The 23,056-nt window shown below is 41.4% G+C and overlaps 1 protein-coding gene across 1 annotated transcript in view; it reads right to left on the bottom strand.

Moving 5' to 3' along the window:
• The window catches only part of LOC110154948 (ubiquitin carboxyl-terminal hydrolase 43-like), a 222,893-nt gene that overhangs the window by 66,079 nt on the left and 133,758 nt on the right, over window positions 1-23,056 (bottom strand). The window contains exons 9-11 of the mRNA XM_055152938.1: window positions 16,276-16,379; window positions 6,508-6,585; window positions 1,023-1,143 (exon numbers count right to left, since the gene is read on the bottom strand). Of these exons, the coding sequence (XP_055008913.1) occupies window positions 1,023-1,143; window positions 6,508-6,585; window positions 16,276-16,379 (303 nt within the window). The remainder of the gene's footprint in view (window positions 1-1,022; window positions 1,144-6,507; window positions 6,586-16,275; window positions 16,380-23,056) is intronic.

Raw genomic sequence — 23,056 nt, 5'->3', positions numbered from 1 at the left:
CAGAACTGAACTAGGACTAAAACAGGACTCACTGTCAGGACGGGGTCGAAGGTGACCGCAGGAGAAAGGACCGGCTTTGCTCCGCACCTCATGGAGGTAAGAGCGACTGTCGCCTGATCGCTCTTTATGGACCCTGCTGCTGCTCAGGCTCACGGTCCTGATTTCAGCAACTATTTGCGGGTACAAGACCCGGTGCAAAACTCTGCTACAGCGCGTAACTTCTACCTTCCTTCAGTGTGTCCAGAAGTCCAACTTTTTGTGCGATGGTTTGCATCGTCCTCTGTCTTTTGGGTGCGAGCGCAGGAGACTTTGTCGGTGCAGAACATTTCGTCGACGTTGTGGATTTTGTCGGAGAAAAACTTGCAGACATACAGCACTTCAGAATCACACTGCTAGAGACTGAACATTTATTTAAATTTGGCAGCTGAACATATTCTGTACTGTACTGTTCAGGAGACAGGAGTCCCTCAGCCGATCAGGACACAGCGGGAGGAACGCAATACGTGTTCATACACTAAAAACAAAAGGCATGCAAAATTGCACAAAAAAAAAATTTTCTAAAATCAGCGAAACAGCGAGACCGCGAAAAGTGAATCGCGTTAGAGCGAGGGACGACTGTAAGCCAGGTCTAAACCAGAAGTGACCCAGGTCTAAACCAGGTCTAAACCAGGTCTAAACAGCTAAACAGCGTAGAGTTCTGGGTCGGTCCTTTCACCCGCGGTTAACTGAAGGTTTATCCGGCCGCGTCTCCGGCGTTTCACCGCTGCTGATTTCACGGTGATTTTAGCGAATTTCTATGAAGAAAAACCCACCACTTCAATCCAGGTTAAAAAAGCATTGTAACGCGCAGTACTCACATTTGTACCGAGTAAAATATTAAAATTTTTCCCCCTGTAATGCCTTACATTACTGCGTTACAGCAAAAATCAACGCATTACTGTAATACATTACTTTTATAATACATTACTCCCAACACTGTTTGTGTGCATGCATTTGTGTGTGTGTGAGTGTGTGTGTGTTACCTGCTCCTCTTTAGTGTAGAGTTGGAAGCACTGGTCCAGGGTGCAGCTGTGGTTCTGGTTCTGCTGGGCCCTGACGCTGTCTGCCTCCTTCACCACCTCCTCCTGGATGTTCCCAAACAAACTGAAACACAACACACAATACTCACAAACCAGACCAGACCAAAGACCAGACCAAAGACCAGACCAAAGACCAGACCAAAGACCAGACCAAAGACCAGACCAAAGACCAGACCATCAGACCATAGACCAGACCAAAGACCAGACCAGACCAAAGACCAGACCAAGACCAGACCAGACCAGACCAGACCAGATCAGACCATAGACTAGACCAGACCAAAGACCAGACCAAAGACCAGACCAGACCAGACCAGACCAGACCAAAGACCAGACCAAAGACCAGATCAGACCATAGACCAGACCATAGACCAGACTCAGACCAGACCAGACCAGACCAAAGACCAGACCAGACCAGATCAGACCATAGACTAGACCAGATCACAGACTAGACCAAAGACCAGACCAGACCATAGACTAGACCAGACCAAAGACCAGACCAAAGACCAGATCAGACCATAGACTAGACCAGACTAAAGCCCAGTCCAGACCAAAGACTAGGCCACAGACCAGACCAGATCAGACCATAGACTAGACCAGACCAAAGACTAGTCCAGACCAAAGACTAGACCAGACCAAAGACTAGTCCAGACCAAAGACTAGACCAGACCAAAGACTAGACCAAAGACCAGACCAAAGACCAGTCCAGACCAAAGACTAGACCAGACCAAAGACCAGTCCAGACCAAAGACTAGACCGAAGACCAAACCAAAGACTAGTCTAGACCAAAGACTAGACCAAAGACCAGACCAAAGACTAGTCTAGACCAAAGACTAGACCAAAGACCAAACCAAAGACTAGACCAGACGAAAAAGACTAGTCTAGACCACAGACCAGATCATAGAGCAGACCAGTTCATAGACCAGTCCAGACCACAGACCAGACGATAAACCAAGTCTAGACCATAGACCAGAACACAGACCAGACCATAGACCAGATTATAAACCACGACCGGACCATAGTCCAATTCAGACCATAGACAAAACCAGTCTATAGACCAGTCCGGGCCATTGCTCAGATCAGTCCAGACCATAGACCAGTCCATAGACCTGACCAGTCTGTAGGCCTGACCATAAATCAGTCCAGACCAAACACTAGACCAGACAAAAGACCAAACCAGAACATAAACTAGTATAAACCATAGACCAGATTATAGACCAGTCCATAGCTCAGACCAGTTTGTAGACCTGACCATAAGCCAGACCAGTCCAAACCAAAGACTAGACCAGACCAAAGACCAGTCCATAGACCAGACCAGGTGATCAAAACTGTGAACAAACCATACAAGTCATTTATTATAAATTATGTCAAAATCTTGTTTTCTCTCGATCTTGTGTCTTGTCTATAATTGGAAATCTGTCTCACTGCTTCCCTAATAATAGATTCCAAATTCCCAAATCCGCCAACATATTTAATTTAGTCAAACAAAAAAATCTAATATCACCTCCCGGAATAACACACTTCAGTTTAATGATTCCCTAAGACCAGCAAATAGATGAAATTAAACACATATTAGTTACTTTTTACACTGTATTATTACTGAAATGTTATTTTTGTGATAAAATACGTCTTTAATTCAATTTCTGATACAATCTAGGAGTAGTGGCACAAAAAGCTGATGGTTTTCTTCTCAGCTTTGGGGCCTCCTAGTGGTTTGTGGGGCCCGTGGATGTGGATGGTCTGATTAAAGCTGAGGAGAATGACTCGGAATAAGTTTTTTGTATTATGTCCAGCGGGGGCTTCTTACTCAGGGCTGCAGAATCCCTCACTATTCAAACGAACTTTAGAGAGCAAGTTGAAGTAAACAAAAAGGTTAACAAGTGCGTAAAATTTAGTAGAAACTCAAAAGACGTTGAAAAGAAGATTAAACATTACGCTTTTTTCTGCTCTGTTCTGATATTATAATGTTTTCTCATCACAAACAGACCTGGAGTTGTGTTTTGTTTCATTCACACACGTTTAACGCACAAACTCTGCATTTTTAGGCTAAGTTCTTCTCACAAGCTGAAAAACACACCACCTTGTGATGTCATAGGGTAAAACAGGAAGGGTTTCACTGTGTTTTTAAACTCCATACACCTTCACTAGAATCATTTGGATAATTTCACCGCGGGAATTGCCAAGCTCTACAAAACAAAAGGTAAAAGGAGCTGTTAACTTGAAAACTACCACTACTTGACATCACAAGGTGGAACAGAGCCTTTTGAGCTCTGAAGATGTAGACTGAGGCTGCCTTCAGACTTCAGCCTGAAGTGACCCAAATCCGATTTTTTGGCCTCTATGTGACCTGTATCTGATCTTTTAATGACAGTCTGAACGACACAGATCCGATTTTTTCAAATGTGACCCAGGACACTTGGATATGTGCTCCTAAAACCGATACATATCTGATCTTTTGACATGCGACTTCAGTCTGAACGGCCAAAGCGCATTCATCCGACCTACACGTTATCAACAAGTCACAAACGTCACTATTCTGCGCTGAAGTAGGCGAAAATTGTTAATGAACTCCGTGTCACTGAAGTGAAGCACATCACCACTCACCACTCTTGGCTCCGTCTCCACATCCACACGTTCCTTTCAACGGACATCGCTGCCGCTGCCCCACAAAACACCACGGCCAAAAACCTCGTCCTTCTCCTTCTCAATCTCCTCCTTAAAACATGTAAGTTGTTCATGTTCTGGCTCCGGTACGAGAGGAACTTTAAAATCTCCAGGTGCTCGATGCTCACGTCCATGTTTGGACAACTTCTGTAAACACAGAGCACGATCGCTGCGGTTGACGTCATCGTGTCTCCAGTGCACATGCGGGACACTTTCGGGCCGTTTACTGTTCACACAGGGGATCGAATACAAGTCACATTTAATTGGAAATGTGAACGACCTCGCAAAAACATCGGATTTCACAAAAAAATCGGAATTGAGCATTAAGCCCTGCAGTCTGAACGTAGCCTTAGATATGTGCTCCTAAAACTGATACATATCTGATCTTTTGACATGTGACTTCAGTCTGAACGGCAAAAGCGCATTCATCCAACCTTCACGTTCAACAACAAGCCACAAACGTCACTATTCTGCGCTGAAGTAGGCGAAAATTGTTAATGAACTCCGTGTCACTGAAGCGAAGCACATCACCACTCACCACTCTTGGCTACGTCTCCGCATCCACACGTTCCTTTCAACGGACGTCGCTGCCGCTGTCCCACAAAACACCACGGCCAAAAACCTCGTCCTTCTCCTTCTCAATCTCCTCCTTAAAACAAGTAAGTTGTTCATGTTCTGGCTCCGGTACGAGAGGAACTTTAAAAGTTCCGTAAACACAGAGGACGCTCGCTGTGGTCGACGTCATCGTGTCCTCCAGTGCACATGCGGGACTCTTTCGGGCCGTTTAACGTTCACAACGACGTCACATTTAATTGGAAATGTAAATGACCTCGCAAAAACATCGAATTTCACAAAAAAATCGGAATTGAGCGTTCAGCCCTGCAGTCTGAACGTAGCCTAAGGGTCACCAAACCTTTTACTCTGAGGGCCACATTATTGCTTCTGACTGCGATGGGGGCCGGGGTCGGGTCGGCCGTACAACAGAACTGTATGACCCTGACCAAAATGACACCAGCAGGCCTCATTGTGTAGTAGAAATTACTAGCCTGGCATGGTCATCCACAGTACTATAATAACACATAATTCCTGGCACATATTTGTTTATTTTTTTAATAGGGATGTAACAATAACTGAAATATCGTGACATCATATCGTCAAAGTTCTCACAATAATATCGTGGACCATCACAATATATCGAATTACAAGTCTCTTTGCTTAAATGAAGAGTTATGGTGCAGCAGTAGCTAAAAAAAGACAGAGGGAACTACATAGACCATGATCCTTTGCTCCATTTCAGTGCAGACCACATGAAGAAATAACAGTTCTAACACTTTTAGGTCTTAGTTCTTTGGATTAAGTCTTGTCAAGGCATTTTAAGAGGAAAAACTGTTTTGTTCGCCTCCACAAAATATCTAAATAAATATCGTACCGTGAGATGTATATCGTGAAAATATCGCACCGAGAGATTTGGATATTGTTACATCTAATCGTGAGCTTTCCCACGATATCGCAAATAAATATCGTATCGTGAGGTTCATACCGTGATGATATCGTATCGTGAGACTTGGATATCTTTACTAGTGGTTTGCAAAAGTATTAAGTACTTTTGCACACTTTGTTTTAATTTGAAATACCACAGATATTCCATTTATTGCAATAACTGCACAAAAGAAAAAATTATCAGAGGATTAGCAGGTAAAAAAATAAAAATAATAATAACAATAATAATGCATTTTAATTAAAGGCGCCTTTCAGGACTCTCAAAGCTGCCTTACAGAAAAGCAATAAAATCACAAAGCTACAAGGTAAAAACAATAAAACACACAGAGGACACAAGAGGAAACCAGACAAACAATCAGTATTTTATGGGTCCAGGAAGTTTAGGTCTCGCAGGCCAGTTTGAAGAGATGAGATTGTAAATGGGTTTTTAAGGACGATGGGATGACGGGAGAGAGCTCCAGAGACACCGGGCGACGGGAGGCGTGGTCAGTCTGAGCGACCTGCCGGGTCCATCAGGTCTGACCACGCCTACAGGAAGTAACAACAGCTGATATACGACACGTCACCACCAACACCGGTGACAGTTCTGAAGATGGCTCGCAGCCGAAACATGTCAACAAGGTAAATACACTGTCAGAATAATTCTATTATCCCATATTTGCTAAATACTTGTGTGATATTCTAGGCCTATGAGTTAACCATTTATGTAACAATTCTTTGATTTATAATGTACCAATCACTATATGAATAACCTCTTTGTGTTTGACAACTGTGTGCAGTGTCCTATCGCTCTTGTGTTCCTCGAGATGATTCCTCACATGAAGCCAACTCCCACTGTCACACATGCAAGAGTTATGATGGTGTCTGACTATACCTACTGATTGTTAATCATGTTTTATGTGTTTGGACTATGCATAGCTGCATCAGTTTCTTATTATGTCTTGGCTGTTTCCCCTTCCCCTTGAGAATTATATTCTGTAACTAGGGCCTCCAAATGAAATAAAAGAAGAGCGGCCTTGAGTCATCAGAACGTGTGGAGACTGTTGGTTTTGATGCCCACTCTCTGCCCGTTCTCCTCAAAAAACTGAATTAATCTCTTGTCTTTCTTCTTGTTTTAAATGTCTAGATAAACCTAACATACACTTTACTGCATTGTCTTTAAAAAGAACCCAAGAAGTTACTGAGCTCCAGAGTCGAGGAGGCGCGAGATGGTGAACGTCTTTGTATGTGAGAAGAAGAAACAGCACTGCACAAATACAAATCGTACCAGTCTTTAATGCGATGCTCCCACTCCACGATGAGCTTCACGTGAGGAGGTCCACCTGATCCACACATCTTCAGAGCTCTGCAAAACACAAAAATCACAAACACGAATGTCATTATTAATACATTTGTCTATTAGATTTTTCTGTTAAAGGTCCAATTATATTTTATCACGCAAAACTGACTCTTGAGAGCTTTAAGACTTGTTTTAATGCAGTTACCGCAACAAAAACAGACCTGGAGTTGTGTTTTGTTTCATTCACACATGCGACACAAAACTCATCATCCGCCCGCTGTCCATTTTGCACCGAAGGTTTTCAAAACCGCACCCGCCCCCCATCCGCCGATTGATTTTAGATTTTAGAACAATCATACAGCAAACAAACTAAGGAGCCTCGATAAAAATGCAAACTCTATAGCTCATTCATTCCAAAATTCGCTCAGCGTGTATGTTCGCATTCTTAATTGTCCGTAACAACCCCAGACTTACCTGGTTTTCTTGCGCAGCTAATTAATTGACAACATTTTACGACTAGGCTATTTTTGATGTTGTTACATTCTGAACATTCTGCGATTGCCCGATGTTATTTCAAAGTCATAGCCTCACTCCATCGGTCTTTCTTTAAGTTTTAAATCCCCCGAGTGGCAGTCTACGCTATAATGTCTGCGTGTTTTAAAATATAACTGATATCGAAACAAAGTAGACAGATCATCTCATCCAGATGAACCTTTATTGAAATCAGGCAATGCCCTCTTTATATTCCAATTGAAATAGGCAAGAAAAAATATGCATAACTAAATAAATATGGCCCTATAGCCACTTGGGTGTTGGCAAACAGCTGAAATAAATTAGAAATAATAAAATAAACTGCATATAATATGTGCCTCTAAACCTTAGGTTATCAATAACCCGACACAATCTTAAACTTCAGAACACAAAAACGAGGTCAAATGGGCTAATTAAGGACATGACGTACACTTCATACTACAAGCATAGACAATGAGACTCGTCTTTTCAGATGTAGGTAAAAATACTAACAATAACTTTTTTTTTTTTCTTTTTTTTTTTAGTAGTTAAACCGCCACCCGCCCGAATTTAATAAAAATATAATTTTTCGTCACGTCATCCGCCCGACCCGTGGATTAACCGCGGATACGGCATCTCTAGTAGAAATACACTGCAATTTGTAAAAAAAAATAATACGCCGAATCAATCTAAAAACCACTTCGGCGACATATACAAGGCCCACACATCACTCTTAGAAGGTAGAAAGCTCTGAAAAGTTGATTTTGCATGAGATGGGCCCTTTAAAGGCTTCTACAGTGTTAGACTTTTAAAAATCATCACTCAGATTTTTATTTATTTTTTTTAGTTCTTATCGTCATTTTTTTTAAAAGATACCAGTTTTTATTTTCATTTTTGGTCGTACAAACTAACAAAAATGATAAAGAAGGCACAAAATGTATCGTTTATTGTATCACAATAAAAGAAAATGCTAAATAAAAGCATGCGTTTACTGTTTAGTAATAGTCGTGGTTTAATTGTGAAGACAATATATCAAGTCGTCTAAGTATTTCTGTAAGATTTGATGTTTTTTTTTTTTTTTTTAAAGTGCACCAAGTTAGTACAAGTTTTGATAAGTCTACTGTTTTTAAAAATCATTTGACCTCTCACGTCCCTTTCCCAGTCCCTGTTCTGTAATATTAAGTTATATTATATCATATTATATTATATTAAGTATAAATTTTAGTTATCTACATTTTTACTCCACTACATTTTTGAACTGGACTGAAAAGTAAAAGTATTTTTGTATTATAGTTTGAGATCTGCTGAAAAGGCCGAGGGTTTATTTTTAACACTTTCAAAATTTGATTTCAGCACAAATCTTCATCAAAATAACTACATTTGAAGCATTTTATGATCTCAAAATCAGAGTGAAATACTTCTACTTTTTATTCTTCAAGTGAATTTTTAAACGGGTACTTTACACATTTTCTTAATTAGATTTTTTCATGTGATACATTTACTAAAACTGCACTATGTCGCCTTTTGGTTGGGGGTCTGTCACCTTTATATTGTTTTTTGAAGTGCATCAAGTTAGTCCAAGTTTTGATAAGTCTACTGTTTTTTAAAATTCATTTGACCTCTCAGGTTGTATTTGAATTCGTTTGTGCAATCTTCAATCTTTACTACTGAATATTGTTGTTGTGTCCTGGGGCAAGACACTCATCTGATCTTTATGAATAAAAAGTTTGATTTATTATTAGTCTTGCATTAACTGTGTAGCTGCATTCACTTGTACTGACGCTTCGAAACCAGCAGATGGCAGAGTTGTACAAAGGAAAGAGTGGAACATGGCATTTGTTTATCCAGCACATGAATTAAGTCCAGTGAAAAAGTGAATTGTCTTTTAATTAAATATTTTAGATGCCACAAATACATAATTCATGCATTTATCATGTTCAAATGTAATAATTACCAATGCTGAGAAGTTCATTGGGTTTCCTGGTCCCTGTTCTACTCTGTTCTGTTATTTTATGTTATATTAAATTAATTATACATTTTAGATATCTACGTTCTATCTACTCCACTACATTTTTGACTATTCAACTCAACAGTTTTCTTCATTATTTGTCTCCAAAACCAAAATGAAAAAACAGATAATGATTTGTTTTTTCAGTTTTCGATTTTGTGTTTAACTAAATTAATTATAGAAAAAATGGATAATGTCCGTTTCCCGTTTCTGTGACTTAAACTGCAATGTCGGACTGAACCAGGACTAACCCAGGTCTAAACCAGGTCTAAACCAAGACTGAACCAGGACTGAACCAGGACTAAACCAAGACTGAACCAGGACTGAACCAGAACTAAAACAGGACTAAAACAGGACTGAACCAGGACTGAACCAGGACTAAAATAGGACTAAAACAGGACTGAACCAGGACTGAAACCAGGACTAAAAGGACTAAAACAGGACTAAAGGACAGGGACTGAACAGGACTGAACCAGGACTAAAATAGGACTAACCAGAAACCAGGACTAAAACAGGACTGAACCAGGACTAAACTAAAACAGGACTAACCAGGACTAAAACAGGACTGAACCAGGACTGAACCAGGACTAAAACAGGACTAAAGCAGGACTAAACCAGGACTGAACCAGGACTGAACCAGAACTAAACCAGGACTGAACCAGGACTAAACCAGGACTGAATCAGGACTGAACCAGGACTGAACCAGGACTAAACCAGGTCTAAACCAAGACTGAACCAGGACTAAAACAGGACTAAACTAGGTCCGGGACCAGACCGGAACCAGACAGGGACTGAGACCAGGACTTAGACCGGGACCAGATCGTGACTAAGACCGGGACTGAGACCGGTACCAGACTGGAACTGAAAATTGGTTAGTCCAGGTTCAGTCCTGGTTCAGTCCTGGTTTAGTCCTGGTTCAGTCCTGGTTCAGTCCTGGTTTAGTCCTGGTTTAGTCCTGGTTCAGTCCTGGTTCAGTCGTCCTGGTTTAGTCCTGGTTCAGTCCTGGTTCAGTCCTGGTTTAGTCCAGGTTCAGTCCTGGTTCAGTCCTGGTTTCAGTCCTGGTTCAGTCCTGGTTCAGTCCTGGTTCAGTCCTGGTTTAGTCCTGGTTCAGTCTGTCATTGTAGTTTAAATTACACATAATCGAAAACTGAAAAAAACAAATCATTATCTGTTTTTCATTTTGGTTTTGGAGACAAATAATGAAGAAAATAGTTGTTTTTTCATTTCCTTATTTTAGTTTTATTTGGAAAAACAAATGAACGAATGATACACGGATTTGGGTCGCCTCTCCACAGACCTGACCTGTAACTTGGTCTGGTTTGAAGATAGAAAAATGTAATGCCACACTGTGAAACATTCCAGACAAAGCATTTGGCCAGAAAAAGTTACAGTAATGCACCTTTAACGAACAAAACTGAATACTTGTTCCATACGCGGCAGCAGATAGTGAAGGTTCATTTGGGGACAGTTTTGTGAACACTACCGGAGCATTGATCTGTATGAAGCAGTGTGCTGTGTCTGATTAGCATTTCAAAAGATCTCCAGAGAGTTTCAGCCAATCGCCGGGCAACATCCAAGGCCTGAAAGAGGTGCTCTGAACTGCTCCAGAACGCAGGGCTTTTAGGGAGCAGCCAAAACCACTGGCCAGAGGAAAAAGTCAAGTGTGAAATTTGACTGGTGTTTAAAAGAAGAGAGAAGTCAGAGCAGAGGTGTTAAAAGGGAACATGTTACACTGCTATTTTCTGACCTGTGTTATAATGTTGTTTCCTCGTCACAAACAGACCTGGAGTTGTGTTTTGTTTCATTCACACAAACCCTGCATCTGGGCCCAGTCAAGCAGAAGTAAACAGCAAGGCCAAAAATTCAAGTTAATGCATTTGATATAAAAATGTATTCAACAGATACATATGTACTCTAGTTTATGAAACTGTTGACCTTTTTTCTTTACCATTTTTGGTTCTAAAGTTACATACGTTTTAAACAGACCATGTATGAAACATGGAACAAAAATTATTTCCCAAATTTCAAAGACCTGAAAATCATGTAAATAAATGGATGTATTTCATCATATCTTGTGTTATTCCATCTTTGAACTGTTGATGAAGGTACATGATTTAAAAAAAAAAAAAGTATTTAAAATGATAAAAATTGCTTTGGAAGGACTGACATATTTTATAGAAATAGTTTCCTTTCATTTTGAAGTAATATTAAAGTATTCAGAAGAAAAAAGTTGACAAATTATGTAAAATCCTGCACCTTCTACTTGTTTGCACAATTTTCCCTCCGTTACTTTTCCCTCTGTTACCATGACCTTTCTTAATAAAAAATCTCATTACTCAAAAAGTAAGAGGTTTTTCAACCTAATCTTGTACCATATGGTAGAAAACTATATGAAGCAAATATTCAAACCAGTTTGTTAAGGATATGTAAGTGAGAACCAAGAGTTATCACTGTTTGGATTTATTGCCCAAAAAGTGCTGCATATTTCATTCCCTCCGTTACCGACATGAGTTTTAAATTTTTTGTCAACAACTTGAAAGAATATCACAGGTTTAACTTGACCCTGTTGGAGTGTAACTCTTTCCTACATTCTGATACTTTACTTATTTCAATAGTCCCTCTAGTTTCTGAATAAGAGACATTTGAATGTAAAAAATCTGCCCGTTTCCCTCCGTTACCACTTGACCGGACCCATTTGTAGGCTGAGTTCTTCTCTTAAACTGAAAACACTCTGTTCTGCTTTGTGATGCCATGTGGCAATGCAGGAAGTGCTCCACCGTGTTTTTAGGGCCTGTCCACGCCACGTTTTTTGGTCGAAACGATGAAGTCTGTATTTCGTCCATGCAGAGCCGGTGTTTTGGGTGGGCGACAACAGTGTTTTTTGAGAACGGGTTCCAGAGTGGAGAAATCTGAGAACACCGTTGCGTTGCGTTGTCCTGTGGACGAACAAACCAGAGCTTTTGGAAAACAATGATGTCGTGACCCCGTCATCGCCAGGGTCCTGCGATGCGGTGAAGGCTGCAGCCCTCGGACAAGCCTCCACGGACCACAAGACCGTCGCCGAAATGTGACAGGTGTGGTCGGAGCCGCTCCCGTCGCCCAGAAACAAAGACATACTGCTAACAACACGCACTGCAGATTACGCACAGGGATCAATAACAGCGATTACGCACAGATAATTAAACTGTTGGATTTCAAGACCATGTTATTCTAATAATTCTCATCCAAATCTTATGGCTAAAAATGAAAATTTATGTTTAACTTTAGAAAAACAAAACGCCTGTATTTCTGGGATACATCTAAAATCGACTAAATTACCTTAAAGTAAAAAAAATATATATAAAAAACGGTGATGAGATCTGAATGATTAAATATTATTATCATTGTTAACAGCGCCACATACAGGTGGGGCATATGTATTACATGAGGGGGCTTTTTTACTCTCACACACCTGGGATACTGGCCTGAGGAAGTGGGACTGTAGATGGCGCTGTAATCCTGCCTCCACCGGTAGGAAGACGGCGCCAAAACCTGAATAAATCAGCTGATCAACACGTCACAGCATCACGTGACTCTGAGGAAAACGCTAGTGAGCAGAAACAGAAAACAAACTCTTCGTCTGTGAAAAGAACCTAATAACAAAATATCGGAAGACCAAATGAACCTCACTGGACTATGTATTACATTGTTTTCACTCCGCGCTCCGTTGTTGTCTGGACGTGAATATTTTTTGATCCGACACGTGTGTGGACGCAAATTTTTTTCAGCCCTTAAAAGAAAAAATCCAGGAACGTTGTCGTGTGGACCTGGTCGTAAACTCCACGCACCTTCACTAGAATCATTTGGATAATTTCATCCGTGGACACTGTTGGGCAAGTTACTTTAAAAACGTAATGCGTTATTTATTACTTATTACTGTCATTTCAAAGTAATTCGTTACATTACAATATTACTGCATTTAAAATGTAAGGCATTACATTACTATTGCATTACTTTAAGTTACTCTCACCAAAATAACTGCGAAGATGCTGAACTTTTGCGCCGTATATGGACTGAACCAGGACTAAACCAGGTCTAAACCAGGTCTAAACCAGGACTAAACCAGAGCTGAACCAGGACTGAACCAGGACTATAACAGGACTAACCTCGGACTGATTCCAGGACTGAAGAGGAGGACTAAACCAGGACTGAACTAGGACTAAAACAGGACTAAACCAGAACTAAACCAGAACAAAACCAGGACTAAACCAGAACTGAACTAGGACTAAAAACAGGACTCACTGTCAGGACGGGCTCGAAGGTGACCGCAGGAGAAAGGAGCGGCTCTGCTCCGCACCTCATGGAGGTAAGAGCGACTGTCGCCCAATCGCTCTTTATGGACACCGTGCTCCGTGGGCTCACGGCCCTGATTTCAGCAACTATTTGCGGGTACCCGACCCGTGTAAGACTCTGCTACAGCGCGTAACTTCTACCTTCCTTCAGCGTGTCCAGAAGTCCAACTTTTTGTGCGATGGTTAGCATCTTCCTCTGCCTTTTGGGTGCGAGCGCAGGAGCCTTTATCAGTGCAGAACGTTTTGTCGACGTGGGTTTTGTCGGGGAGAAAACTTGCAAACATACAGCACTTCGGACGACTGTAAACCAGGTCTAAACCAGAACTGACCCAGGTCTAAACCAGGTCTAAACAGCGTAGAGTTCTGCGTCGGTCCTTTCCCTGCGGTTACCTGAAGGTCTACGCGGCCGCGTCTCCGGCGTTTCCCCGCTGCTGATATCGCGGTGATTTTAGTGAATTTGTATGAAGAAAAACCCACCACTTCAATCCAGGTTAAAAAAAAACATTGTAACGCGCAGTACTCACATTTGTACCGAGTAAAATATTACTATTTTTTCCCCTGTAATGCCGAACATTACTGCGTTACAGCAAAAAGCAATGCATTACTGTAATTCGTTACTTTTATAACGTTTACTCCCAACACTGTCCGTGGAATTACCAAATCTCTACTCAACTAGAGGTAAAAGTCGCTGTTAACTTGAAAACTACCACTACACGACATCACAAGGTGGAACAGAGCATTTTGAGCTTTGAAGATGTAGACAGTTAGGCCGTGCAATTAATTGAATTTTGATCACGATTTTGTATTGTGTGTGAGTTGGAACAATTTAAGACTAACAAAGTTTATTATAAGTGCATAAGTATATTTTATTTTATTTTTTAGATATAGAGATTGTAGAACAGCTGGATATATATTTTATTTTGGATACATTTCTGTTTTTCTGTGCCTTATTTCATGTTCAAAGTATATTTTATTCATTTTATGTTTTGTACATCACAAAACTGCTCTAAGGTTCATACTTGTAGACTATATTTATTTTCAATTTGAAAGTTTTGGTTAATTATCAGTAACAAAGTGGTTCTTTTTTTGAGAGAGAAATGCTGAATGAACACAATGTATAATAAAAAAATAATCATTTTTCCATAATCGAGCAGCCGTAAAACTAATACTGCAGGATTACTCAAATGAAACAAAAAACTCCAGGTACTTTTAATGAGGTACCAACATCATAACATGACTTCAAGCTTCAAGAGTCCATCTTGCGTAACTTAGGACTTTCATGTAAATATGTTACTTGCATAGAAGAAAAAATTACGCACAGTTACGTAAATGACAATGCTCTAAGTGAAACTACCATTATGCAAATACTTTCGCTCATTTTAAGTGTTCTGAAAACCTCCTGCGGACAATTGTAGAAAATGAGCATTTTTTTGTTGTAACACTTGAAACAATGCATCTGATTTGTCCAACTGTTATGTCCATAGCAACCAAAGTAAATAAAGGTCGATGTGAAAAAATACAGAAAATGTTCAAAATTGTACTTGGTTTTGGTAAAAATGTGGATATGCAACATGTGTTTGTTCTCACAGAATATCCCATACTAATTATTTAACCATTAAAAATATATGTATGTTCAAGATGTACAAACGAAAAATCTGTGTTTCATTCCTTCTGGACTTCTTACATACCTAAGTAGAATTAAAAATCGGGGAGGCATTGTGTCTGATATTTACGAAGATAAGTAGGTTACAGTGCAACTATGTTTTTTCCATTACAATGAAAACATATGGACGATAATCTGATCATCTGCTCTAATCTCACACTGTTGTGATTTATAAGAATGCAGATCATTGTACAGGCTTTGCCTCGCAACAAACACGTCACAGGTTCGACCTCTAGACAGTGTAGAGGTGCTTTTACAAGAATAACACATCAAGGTTTTTGAGTCATAAACGTACAGTGCTCCCCTCTCCTCCACAGAAGTACTTACAGATGTTTAGTATTAGCAGATGTTCAGTACTTGCAGGTGTACAGTACACACCTCTCCACAGTGGTGTTTACAGATGTACAGTACTTACAGGTGTTCAGTACTTGCAAGTGTTTAGTACTTGCATGTGCTCAGTACTTGCATGTGTACAGTACTTACAGATGTTCAGTACTTACAAGTGTACTGCACTCACCACTCCACAGCGGTGCTTACAGGTGTTCAGTACTTGCAGGTGTTCAGTACTTGCAAGTGTTTAGTACTTGCAGATGTTCAGTACTTACAGGTGTTCAGTACTCACCTCTCCACGGCGGGGTGGCAGAGCGGTCAGTACTTGCAGGTGTTCAGTACTCACCTCTCCACGGCGGGGTGGCAGAGTGGTCAGTACTTGCAGGTGTTTAGTACTCGCAGGTGTTCAGTACTTGCAGGTGTTCAGTACTCACCTCTCCATGGCGGTTTGGCAGAGTGGTCAGTACTTGCAGGTGTTTAGTACTCGCAGGTGTTCAGTACTTGCAGGTGTTCAGTACTCACCTCTCCACGGCGGGGTGGCGGAGCGGTCAGTACTCGCAGGTGTTCAGTACTTACAGGTGTTCAGTACTCACCTCTCCACGGCGGGGTGGCAGAGCGGTCAGTACTCGCAGGTGTTCAGTACTCACCTCTCCACGGCGGGGTGGCAGAGCGGTCAGTACTTGCAGGTGTTCAGTACTCACCTCTCCACGGCGGGGTGGCAGAGCGGTCAGTACTTGCAGGTGTTCAGTACTTGCAGGTGTTCAGTACTCACCTCTCCACGGCGGGGTGGCAGAGTGGTCAGTACTTGCAGGTGTTCAGTACTTGCAGGTGTTCAGTACTCACCTCTCCACGGCGGGGTGGCAGAGTGGTCAGTACTTGCAGGTGTTCAGTACTTGCAGGTGTTCAGTACTCACCTCTCCACGGCGGGGTGGCACAGTGGTCGGGCGTCTTGAGGGGACAAGTAGCTGTAGAAGGCGGATCCTCCCACCACTCGGATGTTGAACAGGACTCTGGCGTTCTGACCACACAAACAAACAGAGAAAAGAGATTATTCTGGAAAGTCCTCGTTATTTGATTTTGTTTATCACAGTTCTGCTTCAAAGAATTCTGGTTGCCGTTTTACATTTGAAGGCGCTGGCTTAAAACACTGAGAATTTATCCTACTCTGATTTAACTCCATCCAGTTTTTGAGTTTTACTGCCCTGCCCATTATGATGTTTTAAATCTTCCTTTGGATCAATTTTGGGTTTTCAAACTGTGTCACTGAACAACTTCTGCATGAATAAAGAATCACACTGTCTCATACAATCTAAGTACTTGCACTTGTCTCATAAGGAGTCTGGTCTGGTCCCGATCTGGTCCCGGCCTGAGTCCCAGTCTGGTCCCGGTCTCGGTCCCCGTCTCAGTCCCGGTCTCGTCCCAGTCTCAATCCCGATTGGGTCCCGTTCTCAGTCTGATCTGGTCCTGGTCTTAGCCCTGGTCTGGTCCTGATCTGGTCCCGGTCTAGTCCCAGTCTCAGCCCCGGTCTTGGTCCCAGTCTCGGTCCTTGTCTGGTCCTGGTCTCAGTCCCAGTCTCAGTCCTGATCCTGTTCTTGGTCTCAGTCCCTGTCTCAGTCCTGGTCCTGTTCTTGGTCTCAGTCCTGGTCTCAGTCCCCAGTCTCAGTCCTGGTCCTGTTCTTGGTCTCAGTCCTGGTCTCAGTCCCAGTCTCAGTCCTGGTCCTGTTCTTGGTCTCAGTCCTGGTCTCAGTCCCAGTCTCAGTCCTGGTCCTGTTTCTTGGTCTCAGTCCTGGTCTCAGTCCCAGTCTCAGTCCTGATCCTGTTCTTGGTCTCAGTCCTGGTCTCAGTCCCAGTCTCAGTCCTGGTCTCAGTCCTGGTCCTGTTCTTGGTCTCAGTCCCAGTCTCAGTCCTGGTCCTGTTCCTGGTCCTGTTCTTGGTCTCAGTCCTGGTCTCAGTCCCAGTCTCAGTCCTGGTCCTGTTCCTGGTCTCAATCCTGGTCTCAGTGCTGGTCTGGTCCTGGACCTGGCTTAGTCCTGGTTCAGTCCGTGTGCGAGTCACAGAAACGGGAAACGTCCGTTATCCATTTTTTTCCATTATTCAATTAAACACAGAATCAAAAACCGAAAAAAAAAAAAAACAAATCATGATCTGTTTTTTTTTCATTTTGGTTTTGGAGACAAATAATGAAGAAAATAGTTGCTTTTTCATTTTCTTATTTTTGGTTTTTATTTGAAAAATGAATGAACGAATGACACGGATTCTCCAGCTCAGGTAGTTCTGACCAAGACACTCTTAACATCTGGAGATGAGACTAAAGACGTCAGTATAAATTTACTTTTTTCAAATATAGTGTGAATATTTAAGGCTACAGTTTGTCTTGGGTGTTTTAAAATTTATGCTATAGTGTTGAAACGTGTGTGGAGCAGGAGTCACTCACAGCTCAGACGAAAGGCCCTCGGAGTGTGAACGTGTGAACATGTGAACATGTGAACATGTGAACATGTGAACATGTGAACATGTGAACATTTGATCCAAACACAGTTCACAGTTTAAAAAAAAAAGTGTCAGAATAAAGTGGTCCAGAAAACGTCATGTGGATCACGACACAAACATGAAGTGAAGCACACGGCGGCACAAGGATCAGCTGGAAAAACACTAGACCAGGACTAAACCAGAACTAAACCAGGACAAAAATCAGGACTAAAACCAGGTCTAAACCAGGAATAAACCAGGTCTAAACCTGAACTAAAACAGAGACTAAACTAGAACTAAAACCAGGACTAAGATGGGACTAAAATCAGGACTAAAACCAGGACTAAAACCATGTCTAAACCAGGACTAAAATCTGAATTAAAATCAGGTCTAAACCAGGTCTAAACCAGGACTAAAATAGGACTAAAATCAGGACCAAAACCAGGTCTAAACCAAAACTAAAACCAGGAATAAACTGGGACTAAAATTAGGACTAAAACCAGGTCTAAACCAGGACTAAATCAAAACTAAAACCAGGAATAAAGCAGAACTAAAACCAGGACTAAACCAGGTCTAAACCAGGACTAAACCAGGTCTAAACCAGGTCTAAACCAGGTCTAAACCAGGACTAAACCAGGACTAAACCAGAACTAAATCCAGGACAAAATCCAGGTATAAACTAGGTCTAAACCAGGACTAAAATCAGGATTAAAATTTGGTATAAATCAGGTCTAATCCAGGACTTAAACCAGGACTAAAACCAGGACTAAATCCGGACTAAAACCAGGTCTAAACCAGGACTAAATGAGAACTAAAATCAGGACTAAAATCAGGACTAAACCAGAAGTAAAACCAGGAAAAAAACAGGACTAAAATCAAAACTAAAACCAGGATTAAACCAGGTCTAATCCAGGTCTAAACCAGGACTAAACCAGGACTAAAATCAGGATTAAAATTTGGTATAAATCAGGTCTAATCCAGGATTTAAACCAGGACTAAAACCAGGACTTAACCAGAAGTAAATCCAGAAATAAACCAGGACTAAACGAGGACTAAAATCAGGACTAAACCAGGACTAAATCAGGACTAAAACCAGGTCTAAACCAGGACTAAATGAGGACTAAAATCAGGACTAAACCAGGACTAAATCAGGACTAAAATCAGGACTAAACCAGAAGTAAAACCAGAAATAAACCAGGACTAAACAAGGACTAAAATCAGGACTAAACCAGGACTAAATCAGGACTAAAACCAGGTCTAAACCAGGACTAAATGAGGACTAAAATCAGGACTAAACCAGGACTAAATCAGGACTAAAATCAGGACTAAACCAGAAGTAAAACCAGGAAAAAAACAGGACTAAAATCAAAACTAAAACCAGGATTAAACCAGGTCTAATCCAGGTCTAAACCAGGACTAAAATCTGAATTAAAACCAGGTCTAAACCAGGACTAAACCAGGACTAAAATCAGGACTAAACCAGAAGTAAAACCAGGAATAAACCAGGACTTAAATCACGACTAAAACCAGGACTAAATCAGGACTAAAACCAGGTCTAAACCAGAACAAAATCAGGACTAAAACCAGAACTAAAACCAAAACTAAACCAGAAGTAAAACCAGGAATAAACCAGGAGTAAAATCAGGACAAAAACCAAGTCTAAACCAAATCTAAACCAGGACTAAAACCAGGTCAAATACAGAGAACAAATTCCCCAATCAAGACATTACAAACCCTAATCCTACATGAAATCAACACGTTTTAACCAGAATAAACAAAAGCGTCGCTGGACTTTTCAAGTCAACATTCCCGTGTCCGAGTGATTCTAACTTTTCCACGTCGGCAGCATTCTGGAGATTCGGAACATTTAGGCAGGAGCACATTTAAGCTCGTGTCTCTTTGGCTATAATCACCGTGTGTGTGTCCCATCTGCCCACAGGCTCAGCTCCTCCGGGTGAGCGCAGCACCTGTCAGTCTGACGGCCCTGTCAGCACCGTTCATTACTTTACTATATTCAGCCTCCAGACACCTGCCCGGCAACAGTGGGAGAAAAAAAGCTGCGCGCGTTCTGATTGGCTGAATTTAGTTTGGATGAGATAAACGGCCAGTATTGACACTCATGGATCGCGCTCACTAAAGACGGATTATTGACTCCGCTGTTTACTGACCAGACCCTTTAGTGCTCCTTTAATGACTTCATTTTAACAGCTTTTTTTTTTTTCTCCTGTGTATCATCAAAGGCAGTTTTCTGAGAATGCGTTTTCACCCTCAGGGACGTAAAGATCAGGCCTTAAAGTAGCACCTACATACACCGAACTTTACTGTATTACACATAACAATATTTTGAGAGATTTGTTGATGTTTAAAGCTCCAATATTACGAAAAATGGACTCTTGTGAGCTTTAAAGGTTGTATGGAGGATTTTTTTTTGGTTTCAAATTGTCAATGATAGCATTATAGAGATGCAGTAGCCTTGTAATTATGATGACCAAAAAAAAAGAGAATAAAAATTCATCAACTCTGGACGTGGTGGGGCTAAACATTTGCCAATAGATAACGACACTGCCTCGTTATCTGTGAGCTGACAGGCTGTCAATCAAACTCCCTACGTTTCTAGTGTAACTGACTTGCCTGCGCGCTGCCGTTACGTGGTTTACGTACGCCTGTCACGCAGTCCACAGACGCAAGCCGCACAGACGCTGTTTACTCCACCAACGCAACAGTTCTTAACGGCTTTTTTTGACCTATATCTTCCTCGCAGTTCGCACAAAGTTTGTTGCAATGGCGACAAGAATCCAGGAGCAGTTCGCCGCAAAAGAAAGTCAGTTTTTGAGGTCGCTGAAAGAAGAAGACAAGGGGAAAAGCAGCGAAGCCAGCCAAACTAAGGTGATTCTTGAAGATTCATTCCAGCGATGGCGCGACTGAAGCAGACGCAGGGTCTAAAGACTGAACGCACTGGTCCACAAATTACTCCTGGACAGGAAACTTCTGCTTATTATGAAAACGTACTTTATTTCCAAGAGCTAGACAAACGTTTTTCAGGACACGAAAGTGATATCCTATGTCTGAAAACGTAATTTTCAGTGCAAAGAAAGAGTCCGCTTGCTGCTGTGTGTTGTAGCTAGTTCATTCACACTGAATCTCCGCGCAACCTTCTCTGCTCCCTTTCCTGCTCCTGTCCCCGCTGCCCGTTCCGCTCTTCCCCCTGCTCCTCACTTCTCCGGGCACGGAATCTCCGCGCACCGCTCCCTCTCCTCTCTCCCCTCTCTCTCCTCTCTCCTTCTCCCTGCTCCCTCTCCTCACTTCTTGTCCGCGAACGAAATGTCCGCACACCCCCTCCCCCGCTCCTCACTTCTCCGCCTTGCCTAACCAACACTGTACTTAGTTGTTTACAAGTCATGTGCAGCGCACCGGCTGTAAACAAACCTGTTTCTGGCGTAAGGAGGAGGAGGGAGGAGGCGTTTCTACGTAGGAGCTGTGGGGGGAGGGGGGGTGGTTTCACGCATGCGCAACATTTGAAAAAGGACAAACAGTCGCTGGATTTCTCGTTCCTTGGAAAATCCTCTATACAACCTTTAAGTCATGTAATAACGCTGTTACCGCCTCAAAAACAGACCTGGAGTTGTGTTTTGTTTCATTCACACGTTTGAGTAATCCTGCATTATTAGTCTATGTACAGCTCAAAACGCTCTGTTAAAGGGTGTAAGAAAACATTGATTCAGTGATATATCGTGAGAGCCAGGCTGGTGCGACCTGGTGCCTCCGCTCAATTTCATTTCTCTCCAGGGACTAAGTCAGGAATCAGAAAACACTAGACGGTTCACAAAAACCTCAGAAGTGCGAGTTCGGGCACCAGCCAATCAGTGAAGAGCCGTATATTCTGTGTTGGCAACGATTCCTGAGATCAAGGATTTAAAGCCGGAACAAAGAGAATGTTTGGTGAATTTTATCAAGGGGAAAGACGTTATTGCCCTTCTCCCTACAGGATTTGGGAAAAGCGTAATGTAAACAGTTAGCCCCATTAGCGGCGCATTACATAAGTCACGACCAAATAGCAACGATTGGTTAAATAAATAAAAAAAACCTGCCTACTGTCGAGCAAATGAATTCTAACGCTGCGAGGTCAGACAGTTTCTACGAAGTGATATCGTGATACTTCATTGCACAATTCTCGAATCAATTCAAAATGGATCTGAATTTATTACCTCCGCCAAGGAGGTTATGTTTTTGCCGGCGTTTGTCTGTTTGTTGTTTGTTTGTTTGTTTGTTGTTTGTTTGTTTGTTGTCTGTTAGCAACATAACTCAAAAAGTTTTGGACCGATTTTGATGAAATTTTCAGAATTTGTTGGAAATGTGAAAAGGAAGAACTGATTTCATTTTGGGGGTGATCCGGAAGAAATCCTGGATTCTGGATCACTTTGAAATTTTAGTTAACATTGTGGTAAATGGGGCCAAAAAATTTGTTTCTCAATATCTCGATGAATTATTGACCAAACCCCATGAAATTTGACTCAGGGATGGACAATGGGATCCTCTTTCATATTCCAAAGGCTGATCCGGATCTGATCCAGAAGACTGATTTTATCACAATTTATATAAAAAATGGGGGTAGTCCTTGGCGGAGGTCTGCGCTCTCTGAGTGCTTTTCTAGTTTTTTAAATAACATTTATCACAAAAATTCATTAGTTACATTCACTGTTCTCATGATAAAAAAATAAAATATATATATATAAATATATATAAGTAATTATTGATAAATGGAAAAATATCCATTGTTTTAGTATTGAAAACGAAATAATATAATACGAAATGTTACAAAACTAAATAATAGTCGTAATATCAAAACTTAAAGCCCTGATGAAGGTCGAAACATGTTGACTTTGGCCATTCAAATAAAGGCCTTTTAACTATATTTTTCCTCGTGCGATGTGTTAACTTTTTCGACTGTTTTGAAGTGCCTGGAGTCCGTTGTGTTTTGAGTTTTAATCCTTTTTTCCAAGAGCACCCTCTACTTGCTCCTACTGATTGTTACACCTGCAGCAAACAGCCACATTTTTGTTCTTTCCAGTCGTAATATTATGTCGAAACGTTACGACTTTATTCTCGTAGTGCCAGCATTTTATTTATTTTTTTAATCTGACCCTTATAATCCATCATATTTACCGGTTTGTCCAGATTGGAATATTCCACGGAAAAGCTTTAAACTAACAACACCACATGAAAACA

Source organism: Boleophthalmus pectinirostris, unplaced genomic scaffold (genome assembly GCF_026225935.1).
Source record: "Boleophthalmus pectinirostris isolate CB_2022bp ecotype Guang Dong unplaced genomic scaffold, ASM2622593v1 HiC_scaffold_17, whole genome shotgun sequence".
In the NCBI taxonomy this organism is placed as follows: domain Eukaryota; kingdom Metazoa; phylum Chordata; class Actinopteri; order Gobiiformes; family Gobiidae; genus Boleophthalmus; species Boleophthalmus pectinirostris.
This window is presented reverse-complemented; position numbering and strand designations above follow the sequence as displayed.